This window comes from Gopherus evgoodei, chromosome 12, assembly GCF_007399415.2.
Source record: "Gopherus evgoodei ecotype Sinaloan lineage chromosome 12, rGopEvg1_v1.p, whole genome shotgun sequence".
NCBI lineage: Eukaryota > Metazoa > Chordata > Testudines > Testudinidae > Gopherus > Gopherus evgoodei.
The window spans coordinates 14,397,097-14,414,430 of record NC_044333.1 but is presented as its reverse complement, the minus strand read 5'-3'; the positions used below and the strand labels follow the sequence as shown (position 1 = coordinate 14,414,430).

The window sequence follows — 17,334 nt, the reverse complement described above, 5'->3', positions numbered from 1 at the left end:
GGCTGAGTTACGGTTTATATGGTGGGAGCCCTGTAATCCCCTTGTTGGATCCAGTTAAGGGCCTGGTGCATGCAAGTCAGGGCAGATAGCACAGTTCCCCAGTGTTAAGGTAAGAAAGTTGCAGCCATATCCTGATCAGTGCTGTTCATAAAAGGTAAGTAGAAAGCAAAGATAACTTTTTTCCATTGTAGATAACAGATAAGTGTGCTTTTGTAATACCTGTTTTTCTAAATAAGGGGTTTCTTTTGCGTTTTCTAGGTACTTATATGAAAGAATTGATGGGAGAGTGAGAGGAAATCTGAGGCAAGCTGCTATTGATCGGTTTAGCAAACCAGACTCTGATCGGTTTGTATTTCTTCTGTGTACCAGAGCTGGTGGATTGGGCATTAATTTGACTGCAGCTGATACATGTATAATTTTTGATTCTGACTGGAATCCTCAGAATGATCTCCAGGTAAATTCCTTTTGAGTTTATAACTGGAGCATAAAAAACACCATGCTGTATATTTCAGTAACAGTAGAACAGAACTTTTTTTAACAATAGGATTACAGTATACAAACAGAAGATCAAGTGTATTTGGCTGAGCTGTCTCTTCTATAATCACAGCTATGTTTTTCACCCAACTTTCTATAATTGTCTTGAAATCCGAATACAAATGTAAATTTTGTAAGGCTTCTTCCTTTAACTTTTCCTGTTTCTCCCCCAAAAATGTTCAAAATAGACTTTTTCTGTATTCATTTAATAAAATTAGTTCTTTGCTTAAATAATAATAAATTTGCAATATATAAAGTGCAACACAGGTAAACTATTAGTCAGATTATAAAACTCTGAAGGTTTTGAGGATATCACAGAACACAGCGGGGACAGATTTTACTCTCTCATACACTAATTAATTGAATAAATGTTAATGAAACTGCTATGGATTTATAATAAATAATAGAGCTAGAGAAGAATTTTGGCCTATGCTAAGGTTCAGTTATTTCTGTGGTGCTCATAGTTTTAGAGAAGGAATGGGAATGACTTTCAGAAACTATCCACACACAAAAATTGCAGTGGAAAGGTGCCACAGGACTCTTTGCTGCTTTGAGTGGAAAGCCAGTGGCTATTCATTATCAGTGCAGAAAAATTGCCTAGTGTAAATAATAGAGAAAAGTTAATAATGTATATGAAGTGAAGAAATAGATACAATCATGGAATTTTAATTAGAGGTATGGCATGTAAGAATAGGAACAAAGTGTCTCCTTAGTACATGATGCTCTTTAGATTACAGCTGGGATTTGGCATACAATTGTGGACACTCTACTGCATATCATGTAGAATAACTGAAGGTTGCATCAAGAGGACTATTTAGTATATAAAAGGGAATTGTAGGGAGTACACAGAAGAGAGATTTGAAATATGTACAAGTTCAGAAAACTGAGGTTATCTATTAAGGACACAGGAGAAGAAAGAGAGGACTCTTAATACAATTAGATAAAAGAATAATGCAAAGATGGAGAAATTTCTCATCACTTATTAAAACTAGAAATAATTGATTAAAATTGAAAGTAGAAACCTTTAGCTTAGAGTAGCACAGAAATATTTCAGTTGTAAGATCACCTAGAAAATAGACTAAATTTAAGGAAGAGGAAGTGGAATCAAAATCTCACAAATCCTCAAGTCACTTTTTGTCTAGCATCTGTGGAGAGATCAGTACTGTGAAAAAAATATACATAGGATTCATTTATGAGATAAATAACATATCATGCAACTTAGACCACTTCACCTGCATCCTGCCTACTAATCTATCTTTCCAATACTACTACTAACTTTCAAAACCTCTGCTATATTTGTACAACTTACATTTAAAAACATTGATTGTTTTCAAGTTGACTGTGTCCCTTTAAGATTACTTTATAGTGGAGCAGGTTTCTTAGAAGAAGGAGTATATCTTGCTCTTAGGTAGAAATCTAATTTTATTTTTGTTCCGTCTTTCAAAGGCCCAAGCCCGTTGTCACAGGATTGGTCAGAACAAAGCAGTAAAGGTCTACAGATTGATAACTCGGAACTCATATGAGAGAGAGATGTTTGACAGAGCAAGTCTGAAATTGGGTCTGGATAAAGCTGTTTTACAGAGCATGAGTGGAAGAGAAAATAGTGTTGGTGGTGTATGTAGACTTTTTGCTTTTGGTCAGAATAACTACCATGTTTAAAGCTACTTTTGTAATTGCAAGGGAACAGGTTAATTAATTTTAACTTTTTTCTTAGATTTTTTTTTTTTAATTGTGTGCATAGCTATGTGATGTTTCCTGATGAAGGCAAAGATGAACATTTGGAAATCTCTTCTAAAGCTTATCCATAAATTTGGTTTGAACTCTTAAGCAGACTGCTTCCTCCATCTTTCCTTGTTAAACCACAGGGTAGATAATTGCTTTGGTGATGTATCTGAAAGAGTGACATATTTTGTTTACCGTATTTTTTTTAAATGGTGTAGGCTTTATTTATTTGTTATTTGTAGAGATTATACCAAACCACGAACCTAGAATCATTAAAATATTATGCTTCAGATTTCACAACATCCGTTACAGATTCTGCAGAACAATGAGACAGGATTCCTATCTCATTTCCTATGCAGCTTTCCATTTGTATGGAAGAAGGCAGGACTGCATTAGCTCCACAATCAAATTTTGATAAATCATAGTTTGGTATTTTTTACTCCACCTACATTTTATTACATGGGATTTTTTTTAAAATAAAACTTGCCTCCACTTTATTTTTATATCCTTCTATATGAGTGTAAGCAGTAGCCTTAATACAGGAGGAGTTAATTGAGTTATACAAGTGATCATATACATCTTTAGATATTGATTAAACTAGTGCACAAAGCTATTTTTTCCAAAGTCCCCCATTAGTCATTACATTGAATAAAGCCCTGATTCATCAAAGTACTCACTAGGTGTCCAAATGTAGAAGCAAGGGTGCATGAAATATGTTATAATGATATTTATATATATTTAATATAATTGTATTTATAATTTTAATTGTTTTTAATTATAAAAATGTAGATACTAAATCTACAAATCTGGAAAGCTAACTTAATTATCAAAATATTGGTTCTGGAAGTAGGTAGAAAAAATACTGCACATATGCTAATAAGAATTTTTTATCAATTTTTACAAAACAAATTAAAACAAAAACACCTTCAATAATTTGTACAGATCCAACAGCTTTCCAAAAAAGAAATAGAAGACCTGCTTCGAAGAGGTGCCTATGGTGCTATTATGGATGAAGAGGATGAGGGCTCTAAATTCTGTGAAGAAGACATAGACCAAATCTTGCAGCGCCGTACGAAAACCATCACAATTGAATCAGAAGGAAGGGGTTCAACATTTGCCAAGGTACAGTAGCAGCAACTTGTTTTCCATTTGATCATGTTACTCTGCCTTTCATTTAAGAACATTCTTATTTTTGCTTTGGTTCAGAATGTGAGATTTGTAGAACTTTGTGTCAGTGAAGAATATCGTGGGACTGTTTGTTTTTAAAATATGAAGCCCACTTTGCATCTGTTCTTTTGCATGCACACCCTTGTCTACTTTACGTTTTGTGCATGTACCCCAGAGAAATTTTGCATGCTAATCTTGCTGTAGAGAAACCTATATGGACATGTGCACATAGAAAAATCTCTGATTGGCATGGTATACGTTGAGTAAATTGCAGGCTCAAAAGTATGAAACTATGTGCTGGCAAAACAATAGCTGTGTACTCCTGGTGTTGCTTTTTTTTTTTTTTAAATGAGTACTAATATTTGTTTGATATAGAGGATGTACAGTTACTGAGAATACTATATCTTTGCTTCGCTTTATTCATACACTCAGTACATAAACTAAGACAGTCATTCCAGGTGTAAAGCACAGATGAGCAAATAAACATTGAATGGGATTAAAGGATAACTGTCAGGTTTATACTGGAAATACAGGAGCAAATCTTTATCCGTATTGTTTTCTTGTTAGGTATTTGAAAAGCAAAGCAAGGATGGTTGTATAGGAGAGGAAATGAAGAGCTATAAAATGTCAGAAAAGAAAATGAGGGTGTAGGACAAGGATAGAATTGGGGAAAATATTTCCATACTAATTTCTTACTGGTGCTAGAGACGGCTTTTACATCTAAGACAGAAAATAGAATATACTCTATGCTGGTTATTGGCAAGGGCCATGCTTGTGGCCCTTTTTATGGCTACTTCTAATTGTATTAATTTAAACCTCTTTGTTTAAAATGATTCCCTTGAAAATAATTTTAAAGCATTTTTTTATTGCAAGAATGAATACAAACAGTATGAATTATGGGGAGTTATAAACTTTCTCATACTGGTTGGGCTACTGACATCTAACACTCACTATAGCAGACAGAAGTGGCAGAAATAAAAAGGAACGAAAAAGGGTGAGGGGGACAGAAGAACTTAGTTTTCTATGTCTCTCAGAATATGCATGTAGTTACATTGATTGTGGAATTAGGTTTCTCTTGTGAAAACTAGTCTTAGGAAAGAAGAATCAGGAAGCTTAATGCTATCATATCTTTATGAGAACAACCAAAAAGTATTTTTATACTTAATTGACCTTTTCTTTCCATGCCAGTGTTATTTGCATCTCTGCCTTTGACATTAAACTGCCCTTGGCCCCTAATATAAATGACATGGGGCTGGAAATCAGAACATTCTCTTAAAGTACTCCACTTAAATGAATCCTGAATGGCCATGTCTACACTTACCGGGGATAGACACTTCTGTGATCGATTTAGCGGGGCTAGTGAAGATCCCCTAAATTGACCGCAGAGTGCTCTCCGGTCGACTCTGGTACTCCTCCCAAACGAGAAGATTAAGGTAAGTCAACAGGAGAGCATCTCTCATTGATGCAACGTGATGTAGATACTGCATTAAGTTGGCCTAAGTTACGATGACTGCTGCTACATTATTCATGAATGTAGCTGGAGTGGTGTAACTTAGGTTGACTTACCCTGGTAGTGTAGACAAGACCTATGTAAGATGAAATCCATTTGGTGATGTGGCCTTTTCAGAGAGTTCTTCTCTCCGTTATACTAAATTAGTCATAGGAATTAAAAGCAGCAAAGACTTCCTAGGGTCATCTAGTCCTTCCTCCCTACCAGTGCTGAGTAGTTCCTTATGTTAAAATGATTACTAATCTACCTTTCCTGCATTAAATGTTATGAGGGAAATACACTTATGAAAATTCCACTCCAGGTTTCCCCTGAAGATTCAGGTGATATTTTGAGGGATGATTGTGGAGTCATAGCCATGTAGTGGTGGTTTTTTTGTTTTTTTTTTGTTTTTTTAATACAAAATTGACAAGTTACAGACACTACTGACTCATTCGCTTTACATACAAATATAAAGGTTTAGATCCTGATCCTGCAGTGGGCTCAATTCAGGTGAAACCCTGTGCCGAAATGGAGCTAAATGTAAAATCAGGGCCTTAGTTGGATTTTGTCTGCATGTTCAGAATTCTTTGTATCCTGCCTGTAATTTTTCCTTTGCTATACTATGCATAGCAGTGAGACCTTGCTGTTTGTCTTGTGTATTCTAAGTTACATGATACGTAGAATAAATAAGATTTTTAGACACTCCATCCAACTTTTTTTTTTTTTTCAAACACTAGTCTGCCTCTCATCTGAAACATTTCAAATGACTGCACCTTAAAGCTTTCCAGGCTTGCTGAAGAAAGGTAGCAGCTTTTTATGGCTTAGGGGTGGTGGTGGTGGTTGGGGAAAGTAGGTCAGAAACTGCTGGAAAAGGGAATGTAAGGGGTGGAAGGCTTTAATGGTGCATTATGTGAAGGCACATTACAGTTATGATGTGTTAGTTAGAGTAGCCTATTCTCTATGTTGTTGCCTCAAGATCTCTTTGGCAGTCACATGGAGATCTATATAATTTTTACCAAACATAAATCTTAATTAGATGCATGATTGTAGGACAGGTCTGGATTCAAATTGTCTTTGTGAGATTTCTTTTCAAAATGCACGGTCCAGTTCTTGTTTTCTTTCCTCTGATCTTATGGCATGTTTTTGGTCAAGGATATACTGCAGTTGGTTATTTTAAATAGTTTCTTTTTTGTAATGTCTTTTAGAGGATGCTGTCCATCTCTTTTCTGTGCATGGGAATATTTTTGCTGCTGCTGTTCTGCCAGTATTATGTATTTAATTAAATGTTCTGATCCCTTTAAGAAACTGGGAGTATCTTCTCAATAGAGAAACCCTTCTAACTCTGCAAACTCAGTCAGCATGTACATGTTTTAGCAACATTTTAGAGCACAAATCAATAATAATCCTGAAATATTGTTCTCAGCAGTTTATATCTTGTCCACCAGCTAGCCCCTGGCAGTCAGAATGTACTCGCTTAGTGCTTTTAGTCAGTACCAAATTGATGGAAGCTACAATGTTTTTTAGAAGCTTCTCTCTTAGTTAGCTGCTGCCTTAATTTTCTATAAATTTATGTGACTTTGAAGCATTTTTGATGCACACATCGAACGTAAGGGGCTTAGTATTTAAAAAGAATAATTTGGTGTATGTTTAACATAATCATTCTGTATTGCAGTTTTGTGCCATTAATGAAATATGATGATGTTTACTGCAGGCTAGTTTTGTTGCATCCGGAAATAGGACTGATATTTCATTAGATGATCCCAACTTCTGGCAGAAATGGGCCAAAAAGGCAGAAATAGATATAGATACCATCAGTGGTAGAGTAAGTATTTTTTTATGTGTGAATATTTTCATTTGTGTACATGCTTTTTAATGGTCCTTTTTGGCTTTCTCACAATCATGTTGCTCATTTGGATTGAATATTCAGCAGATTGAACTATCAAGTTACCACCTTAATATTAAAACCTTTTGGCCTTTAAGGAGAGCAGTGTTGGATTTATGAAACTTTTTAAACCAACACCTAAACTAGTCATCACACTTGTTATTTTAAATTGACTTCTTTGGTTAATCGGCAGCTTTGGGGCTTTTCTAATGTAAATCTGGTTCTTCTTCGAGTGGTTATTCATGTCCATTCAAAGTAGGTTTGCATGCGCCATGTGCACGCCAGCCGGAAGATTTTCCCCTAGCAGTGTCCGTAGGGTCGGCCCTGGCGCTCCCTGGAATGGCGCCACTACGGCACCCTATAAAGGGGCCCACCGACCCTCCACCCTCTCAGTTCCTTCTTACCGCCGGTGATGGCTAGCTGGAACTTCTCTTGCGCATAGCAAGTTAGCCGTGTCCTATCCTTGTGTATAGTCCATCTATATAGTTACATTATAGTTAGTTTACTTAGATCATTGTATATAGTTCTTGGTAGTTGGGGGGTTCCCCCCCCAAGTTTTCGTCGCCCGCTGGGGCACGCCCGGGTCTCTCGGGTTTAAACTCTGCAAGGACTGCGGGAAATTCATGCCCAGGAGTGACCCACACTCTGCTTGTTTGAGGTGCTTCGGAGAGAGCCACCAAAAGGACCGGTACTCTATCTGCAGATGCTTCCGCTGGAGAATGCTCAAAGACTTAGAGTCATCCTAATGGAGGCTGCCCTGCGGCCACCCTCAGACCCAGAACCAGCCGAGGCGGTGCCCAGCAAGTCTTCCTTGGTGCGGAGCGTCCCAGCACCAGCATCAGGACTTAGGGCCCAGCCCAAGTGGTCTAAAAGCCGGCACCGGACGGAGTCGGGTCATAGGAAGTCGGCCTCAGTGCGGCACCGCTCACTGTCGCCGGTTCCCACTAAGAAGAGAAATCCAGTGAGGGAACAGTCCCCCCACCAGGACCCGAGGCCGACGCCATCCGCGGGTGCAAGCGAACAGGCTGGGCTACAGCCCTCAGCTGCTCCGTCGACTCCCGCACCGCAGAGAGGATGGTTGAGTCTGAACCGGCCTAGATCGCTGGAGCTCAACAGACATTTGAGCCTCCCTTCAAAACTGGAGGCATTCGAGGCGGTCTCAGACTTGATGGGACTCCCGGCGCTGGCCTCCCCGCACTGTAGGAAGTTGTGTACTGCGGCCCATCCCCCAGTACAATCGAGGGGCAAGCTAGCCATGCTGTCGCCTCCCTCCCCACACCACGCCGCTAACAGATAAGAGGCTCCCTGCCTCCTCAGCACTGCTTTCCAGTGGCTCTGGGTGCTGTTCCCCCCAGGTCCTCATACTCAGAGGCAGACTCCTATCGCTGCAGCCAGTCGCGGAGCAGGAGATTGGTTTTGGGGGTGAGCCACCAGTGTTACCCACAGTGGCAGCAGCAATGGCATCCGCCCTCGCAGTGGCCGCTTTGGACCCCCTGGGCCTACCACCAGTCGGTAGGCCAGGCGTTTGGTCCTCAATCAAGGTCGGCCTCGGTGTCCTCGGCATCGGTGGCCCTGGCGCAGCTGCCTCCTCCACTGGCACCGTCGTCGGGCAAGGGTGTGCTATATCCAGGTTCAGCACCCCCTAGCCGGGCAGCGGCACCAGCAGTGGCTACAGTTCGGGCTCAGCAGGCAGAGCCCGATACGCCAAGCCGCTCACTGGTGACCCCGGTACCGGTCGCAGTGCCGCATTTAGAATCGGAACCGTCCGAGCAACCACAGTCCCATCAAGTCTGAGGCCGCCTCGAATGCCTCCAGTTTTGAAGGGAGGCTCAAATGTCTGTTGAGCTCCAGCGATCTAGGCCGGTTCAGACTCAACCATCCTCTCTGCGGTGCGGGAGTCGACGGAGCAGCTGAGGGACGCTCCGCACCAAGGAAGACGTGCTGGGCACCGCCTCGGCTGGTTCTGGGTCTGAGGGTGGCCGCAGGGCAGCCTCCATTAGGATGACTCTAAGTCTTTGAGCATTCTCCAGCGGAAGCATCTGCAGATAGAGTACCGGTCCTTTTGGTGGCTCTCTCCGAAGCACCTCAAACACGCATCGGAGGAAGAGCTGATCCATGTAATTTCCTCGTCTTCCTCCCCGGATGAAGCGGTTTTGGGCATGGCTGCGGCACCAGCCCTGGAGGACACTTGACTCCTCCAACAACTGTTCCGGCGAGCAGCTCAGAGCCTCACAATCCAAGCTGAGGAAATCAAGGTGGACGCGGACCCTGTTGTAGACATCCTGTCTCCCTCAGGGCCATCCAGGGTTGCTCTCCTGCTGATAAAGACCATAGCGGATACGTCCCACACCTTATGGCAAACACCGGCCTCACTGGCCCCTACTGCCAAGAGAACGGAGCGGCACTGTTTTGTCCCCTCTAAAGGGCACGAACACTTGTACACACACACCCCCTGAACTCCTTGATGGTGGATGCGGCCAACCAACGGGAGCGTTAAGGGTTTCAGGGGTCAACACCAAAGAGCAGAGACGCTAAAAGACTCGTCCTCTTTGGCAGAAAAGTGTACTCCATGGCAGGCCTACAGCTCCACATTGCCAACCAACAGGCAATTGTAAGCCGATATGGTCATAACACGTGTTCAGCCATGTCGAAGTTTACAGAGCTCCTTCCCCAGGACTCGAGGTCAGAGTTTTCGGCACTGGTGGAGGAGAGGAAGCTGATCTCCCAAGCCTCTCTCCAGGCTGCCCTAGATGTGGCGGACTCAGCCTTGCGCACCCTGGCCACGGGCCTGGTCATGCGGCGGGGAGCCTGGCTCCAGGTCTCGGGCCTGCCCTATGAGGTCCAGCAGACCATTCAAGACCTCCCCTTCAAGGGGCAGATGTTGTTTTCAGAAAAGATGGATAAGCGTCTGCATAGCATAAAGAACTCGCGGGCCACGCTTCGCTCGCTGGGCTCGTATACCCCTGCTACCCAGCACAGGCAGTTTAGGCCGCAGACTGCTCCACGCCCCTACCAGCCTCAGACTCACCAGGAACTGGGGCGCAGGCAGGGCAGAAATGACAGGAAGCATCACCAACGCCACCCCTCCGGCCAGGCATCCAGTCGGTTGAGACCATCATCGCGGCCTAGACCCCCTATTTGATGGTACGGTCGAGGGCGACCTACCTATCGAGACTCTGGATCCTTCTACCCCTACCTTTGGGTCACATCTGTCCCCCTTCTACCATGCCTGGTCCTGAATCACGTCGGAGAGCTGGGTGCTCAGCACGGTAGAGAGGGGATATTCTATCCAGTTTTCCCTCCCTCCCTCCCCCCCACCAACCCCGCTCCCCGTCCCTCTTCAGGGACCCATCTCACAAACAACTTCTAAGTCAAGAAGTGAAGTCCCTCATGGAGGCAGGGGCAGTGGAGGAAGTCCCTCGGGAGCTCAGGGGCAAAGGCTTCTACTGCCGGTATTTCCTACTACCGAAGGCGAAAGGGGGCCTGAGATCCATCCTAGGCTTGCGGCGGCTGAACAAGTTTGTACGAAAGCTTAAGTTCTGCATGGTCTCCTTGTCCTCAATTATTCCCTCCCTGGATCCAGGAGATTGGTGTGCCGCCCTCGACTTAAAGGACGCTTATTTCCACATTGCCATAATTCTCCGACACCGTCGGTACCTCAGGTTTGTCGTGGTTGACGCCCATCTGCAGTTCACGGTGCTCCTGTTCAGCCTGTCAGCTGCTCCAAGGGTCTTCAGGAAGTGCATGGCAGTTGTGACGGCCTTCCTGCGCAGGCGGGGCATCCAGGTATTCCCCTACCTGGATGACTGGCTCATAAAGGGCTGCTCCAAGGAGCAGGTGGAGACCCAGGTGTCGTTCATCAGGCGGACCTTTCTCAATCTCAGCCTCCTCTTGAACGAAACCAAGTCCACCCTGTCTCTGAAACAACGAATAGAGTTCATAGGAGCAGTTCTGAACTCCACCCACACCAGAGCATACCTGCCAGAATCCAGGTTCCATGCAATTTCCGAGCTCATCCTCGGACTGCACCGCGCCCTGATTACCACGGCGCGAGTTTGCCTCCGGCTGTTGGGTCACATGGTGGCGTGCATCAGTGTGGTAAACCATGCCAGACCCCGGCTTGGCCCGCTACAGTCCTGGTTAGCGACAGTATATCGCCCGGCCAGGGACCGCTTGGACTCAGTGATGTCCATTCCCCACTTGGTGCTATGCTCGTTGAGGTGGTGGCTCGACCCGCAGAAAGTGTGCATGGGTGTCCCCTTCGCTGCCCCTCAACCCTCCCTCTTCCTGGTAACTGAGGCCTCGGATTGGGGTTGGGAAGCGCACCTGGGACACCTCAGGACGCAGGGCTTGTGGTCGCTGGAGGACCTCGAGTTGCATATCAATGTCAGGGAGCTGAGAGCGGTTCGCCTGGCTTGTTTGACCTTCCGGTCCCACCTGACCGGCAGATGTGTTTCAGTCCTCTCGGACAACACGTCGGCAGTCTTTTATATCAACAAACGGGTGCACGCTCCTCTCCTCTGTGCAGGGAACCCCTTGTGCTGTGGGATTTCTGCGTCCACAGTGCTACCCGCTTGACGACATCCTACCTTCCAGGAGCAGAACGGTTTGGCAGACATCCTCAGCCGCTCATTCCAGGGTCACGAGTGGTCCCTCCGATGGGACATGATACGCTCAATTTTCCCTGGGGCTTTCCCTGGTTAAACCTGTTCGCCTTGGGGGAAAACAGAAAGTGCCGATGGTTCTGCTCCCTCTTGGGCCGCAGTCACAGGTCTCTGTCGGATGCCTTCCTACAGTCTTGGGGGGGTCGGTCTGCTCTACGCCTTTCCTCTGATCCCCCTGATACATAGGGTGATTTTGAAGATTCGCAGGGACCACGCACGGGTAATCCTGATAGCTCCGGCGTGTCCTCATCAACACTGGTTCACGTCACTCCTGCACATGTCTGTTCAGGCGCCCCTGACGCTGCCCCTGCTCCTGGACCTGATCATGCAGGACCGGGGCTCCCTCCGCCACCCGAACCTGGAGTCCCTTCATCTCACAGCCTGGATGCTCCATGGCTGAACCCTATGGAGATGCAGTGCTCCCAGCAGGTCAAACAAGTGCTGCTTGGTAGTAGGAAACCATCAACTAGGGCCACTTACCTGGCCAAATGGAAGCGCTTCTCCATATGGTCGGATCAGTGAGGTTACAGTCCGCTGGGGATCCCAATCCCCATTGTCCTAGACTATTTGCTCCACCTCAGACAACAGGGCTTCTCCCTCTCCTCGATTCGTGTTCACTTGGCAGACATCTTGGGTTTCCATCCGGGAGAGGGGGATACCTCGGTGTTTGCGAACCCGCTGGTCAGGCATTTCCTCAAAAGTATGGACAGCCTATTTCCGCATGTTTGTCGGCCGGCACCTGCTTGGGACCTGAATCTGGTCCTCTCTACCCTCTTGGGACCTCCTGTTGAGCCTCTGGCTTCGTGCCCCTTGTACTTGTTGTATAAGACTGCCTTCCTGGTGGCCATCGCCTTGGCCAGGAGGGTGTCGGAGCTCAGGGCATTAACATCCGAGCCCCCGTACACCGTCTTCTATAAGGACAAGGCCCAATTTAGACCTCACCTGGCTTTCCTACCCAAGGTCATCTCAGAGTTCCACAGGGGTCAAGATATTTTTCTCCCAGTGTTTTATCCGAAACCACACTCTTCCAATGAGGAGCAGAGGTTACATTCCCTGGATGTCCGCAGGGCCTTGGCTTTTTACATTGAGCGTACCAAGCCGTTCAGACACTTGACTCAGCTCTTCATCGCAATGGTGGATAGGATGAAGGGTCTCCCAGTTTCCTCTCAGCGAATCTCTTTGTGGATCGCGACCTGCATCTGGGAATGCTACCGCATAGCTAAGACCTCTGTCCCTCCGGTCACAGCCCATTCCACTAGGGCGCAGGCCTCCTGTGCGGCGTTCCTGGCTCAGATCCTGACTCACGAGATTTGTAGAGCGGCCACGTGGTCCTCCATCCACACATTCTCGTCCCACTACACCATCAATCACCAGGCTAGGGATGTTGCAGCCTTCGGTCGTGCAGTACTCCAGTCAGCAGTGATCTCCGACCTCGCCACCTAAGATTAGGCTTGTGAGTCACCTACTTTGAATGGACATGAACAACCACTCGAAGAAGAAAAAACTATTACCCACCTTTTAGTAACTGTTGTTCTTCAAGATGTGTTGTTCATGTCCATTCCAATACCCCACCCTCCTGCCTCTGTGTCAGAGTGCCGGCAGGAAGGAACTGAGGGGGTGGAGGGTCAGCGGGCCCCTTTATAGGGCGCCATAGTGGCACCACTCCAGGGGGCGCCAGGGCCATCCCTACGGATGCTGTTAGGGGAAGATCTTCCGGCTGGTGTGCATGCGGTGGGCGCACACCTACTTTGAATGGACATGAAGAACACATCTCGAAGAACAACAGTTACTAAAAGGTGGGTAACCGTTTTTTTCCAAATGACCCAGGAGACTATTTTAGCACCTAAGAATGGCTGGAACACAAGAGGCAGTCTGACTGCTTTGTTTCCATTGGCCACAACCCCTACCATAGGCATTTCGGAGTGCGAGAGAGAGCCACAATGTTGGTGGTTCTTCTAGTGGAATTGACATGAGCAGGCACTCAAAGAAGAAAAAATGTACAGTTACCTACCTACCTTTTGTAACTGTTCTTCAAGATGTGTTGCTCATGTCCGTTTCCCACCCTCCTACCCCTCTGTCGGAGTTGCCGGCAAGAAGGAACTGAGGGCACAGGGCTGGCGGCACCTGATTCCCCGCCACATGGGAGCGCCACTCCAGGGGGCACCACAGCCAATCCAACGGATACTGCTAAGGCAGAAATCTCAGACAACTGTGCACGTGGGAACGTGCACACCTAAAATGGAATAGACATGAGCAACACATCTCGAAGTACAACAGTTACAAAAGGTAGGTAACCCATTTTTTTTCTGCACAATCCTAACGCTACCCCTGTGCTGAAGGAATCCCTAGGTAGTTAGTTTTAAAATGGCTTTATAGCTCCTTTGCATTGCCCAGAGCATAGGGAAGGAAGTGGTTCCCAATACCTAGTACAAATAAAATACCGTATTACATCTAGTTTGTAACTAATGTATTGGTCTCGCTGAAGGAGTAAATAACGAAGAATGTCTGTTTTTGTTGCATAAGAATATTATAATTGGTTTACAGCTAGTAATTTCTTTGATTTTTATGTAAACGTTAATGGAATTTAAAAAGAAATTGCCCTCTCAAAATGATGTCAGGTACTTTTAGAAAATGTCACCAACCATGTCTTAAATAATATTTGTTAACATTTTACAGAACAGCCTGGTTATTGATACCCCAAGAATTAGGAAGCAAACAAGACCCTTTAGTGCTACAAAAGATGAGCTGGCGGAGTTATCAGAAGCAGAGAGTGAAGGGGATGATAAACCAAAACTCCGCAGACCCTGTGACCGCTCCAGTGGATATGGAAGAACAGAGTGCTTTCGAGTGGAGAAAAACTTACTAGTCTATGGGTAAAATATGCTCTATTTTGTTAAAGTGAAACTGACAACATAGTGTTGATTTCTAAATATACTAAATCCTACTTATGGAATATACTTTTAGTTTTATTAAAAAAAAGAATGAATTACAGATCTTAAGATAAAATTCTTATGTGCATTTTAAATGTTGCCAAGTGTTGAGACTTATAAACTAGTAAAGTATGAGATACATTGGCAGCATAACTCCTTTACTTTTTCTTCACTATTTAAAGTCATTTTTCTAATATACTCTTAATGTACTGTTTTTAATTCTCATTCTCCCTGATTAAGAGTGCTTTCAGGAGCTCAGATGAACTGTAGCTCACAAATAATGCTGTCAAAATATAGCAGTTCTTAAATCAGAGTCATATGCATCAGACGTGTTGGGGGAATCTGTTTGGGATGGGAGTTTTGTTCTGTACCCTGTGTAAGTATTTCCCCTTCTGAAAAGTTTTTAATAGAGGAGCAAATTTTTTTCCTCTTGAATCAAAATGTGAGAAACTTGTTAATCCACAGATTATACATTAATTATAAGTGTTCAGTGGAAAGAACTATGCATAGTTAGAAATTGCATAATATAATTCACATGCAGTTTGTGTTCATTTTAAAATCAGTCTGGAAAAATAGGACACAATTTTCAATAAGTTAGGCTTGTAAATCCATAATTAGGTGCATAAGCAGCCTGATTTTCAAAAATACTAAGCACCCTGCAGTTCCAGTTGGCTTGAATAGGAACTTGCAGATGCTCAGCACTTTTGAAAATCAAGCCTACTATTGATGAGCCTAATATTTGGGAACAAAAATCCTGGCCATATTTTACATAAAAAGAGAGTGAGTGTATGTGCATTTAGCAGTATTGTAATAACCATTTTTGAAAAATCTAAACCTGTGATCCATATTTGAGATATACAGTCTTCAGAATTTCATTTCAAACAGTTATTTTGATATTTACGTCATGTATCTGAAACCTGAGTAATTAACAGTCCTCTGCATTCTGGTAGCTTAAGCTGTCGAAGATACCAAAAAAAAGTGAAAATCACAAAATCTTAAGAAGTTGTTCCTTTTGCAATAATGCTCACGTACAGATTGCCTGAGTATTGTATTTTAAAAACTCTGCTGGGTGTGTCACTTTGGATCAGGTGGGGTCGTTGGAGAGAGATTTTATCACACGGTCGCTTCAAGAGGCAACTAAATGAACAGGATGTGGAGATAATTTGCCGAGCACTCCTAGCATATTGCCTTGTTCACTACAGAGGAGATGAAAAGATAAAAAGTTTTATATGGGATCTCATCACCCCAACAGAGGATGGGCAAACACGAGAGCTACAAAATCACCTAGGTAAGGAACTAAGTGTTTCTGTAATTAGACAACTTGTTGTTTGTAAGTTTGTGACATTTTCTAAGTATGTTTCAAGAAGAATGTAATGTAATAATGTAATAACTAAAGTATATGGATTTTGCTGAGGGTATCTCAAAAGGTTCATTGGAAAAGAAAATTCTCTTCCTTTTTCCCATTCTTTGCTATTGCCGGCTTTCCACAATGGTTTGGTATACTGTACGTAAACTTAACCTTCCCACTAGTTCCTGCTCATTGAAACCTAGTACACTGTGTATGCTACCAGTGACAACATGCAGTCTCTCCTTTATCTTTCTGTCCTAATGGTGAAGTACACCTCTTAGACATTCCCTTTCTGGCAGAGCAAGGAGCTATAATGAGCCTGGTATCCCATATGGCATTTGAGGTCACCACACCAGCGTTTACCTCTCTTTTAGAATACATTAATTTAAAAAAGACTGCAAAGCATCTGCCAGTTGTACATTACTGTCCATTGCTTTGTATTTTCATTTTGTGTAGGTTTGTCAGCGCCTGTACCCAGGGGTAGAAAAGGAAAGAAAGTGAAGACTCAGGCTAGCACATTTGATATACATAAAGCAGAATGGCTTCGAAAATATAATCCGGAACATCTACTGCAAGATGAAGGATATAAAAAACACATAAAGCATCACTGCAATAAGTAAGTACTAATATAAATATGTGAATATATTTTTTCAGTTCGTATAAAAGATTATTTTTTCGTTTAGTTCTTTGTTGTTATGCTCTTGAAAGATTAAAAAGTATATCTTGAAGAACAAAAAGGCGGGAGGCGGCGTTCATTTTTCCCCACCAATGATTTTACAAAGCAGAAAGTAACATACCTCTTGTTGTAGTAGTAGTAGTAGTTGTAGTAGTAGTAGCCTCTACAGCATCTTATCGTACATTTCCAAAGCATCTTACAAATATTAACTACTACTGTTTGTTTCCTTTCTTGTTTGCCAACTTATCATTCTGTGAACAGAGATCTGGGAAGTCTCCTTCTTCTGTAGAACCACAGAATTCACAATTATGGGTTTTGTACAGAATGAGATACTAACACCTGCTTGTGGGGCAGGCTTGTGGAGGATGGGCCACACATTTCTGGGTGATGATGTTACACCTGCTGGTCTTTGTGGGCCCTTTCTTGTTAAGAATGCACCTACAGTGCCAGACATCTGTAACAAGCGCGCTGGGTTTGGGCGGCATGGAGTAGAAGCAGCCCTCTGTCCATCCTCTTTCTGCAAAATCTCAGCTTCTGAAATCTTGCCATCGGTTTCCTGTTTTTCTTTCAGTATGGGGGTTTCTGTTGTTGGGTTAAGCTATATGTTGAGGTTACAGGCATTAGAAGACACAGATACATTTCAGTTTCAAAACCGTGGGAAGGCATGGGATCATCTGGATTTTAGAGGTTGTTGTGGGTTTGATTTAACTCAGTAAATAGCTAGGCTCAATCAGTTTTATTAATCAAAGATTATTAGTCAAAGATTAAAACAGTGTAATACAGAAAGACCAATACATTACCACCAGTCTGGGAGTCAGCAATGCAGTTTATAAGCTCTCTCAAAATCTGAGCTTCACTCTGGCTCTGTTTATACTAGGGTTGAGGGTTTCGTCATTTCTTTGCATTACTTCTCATCTATTAT

The 17,334-nt window shown here is 43.8% G+C and overlaps 1 protein-coding gene across 13 annotated transcripts in view; it reads left to right on the top strand.

The window, feature by feature from the left end:
* CHD9 (chromodomain helicase DNA binding protein 9) overlaps positions 1–17,334 on the top strand; it is a 204,044-nt gene that overhangs the window by 138,922 nt on the left and 47,788 nt on the right. For 12 of the 13 annotated variants that reach the window (XM_030581904.1, XM_030581914.1, XM_030581913.1 and 9 more), the window contains 7 exons: positions 259–454; positions 1,981–2,148; positions 3,199–3,378; positions 6,624–6,734; positions 14,135–14,331; positions 15,477–15,676; positions 16,193–16,352. In XM_030581904.1, coding sequence (XP_030437764.1) covers positions 259–454; positions 1,981–2,148; positions 3,199–3,378; positions 6,624–6,734; positions 14,135–14,331; positions 15,477–15,676; positions 16,193–16,352 — 1,212 coding nt within the window. The remainder of the gene's footprint in view (positions 1–258; positions 455–1,980; positions 2,149–3,198; positions 3,379–6,623; positions 6,735–14,134; positions 14,332–15,476; positions 15,677–16,192; positions 16,353–17,334) is intronic. The other variant, XM_030581909.1, reaches the window with a different exon arrangement.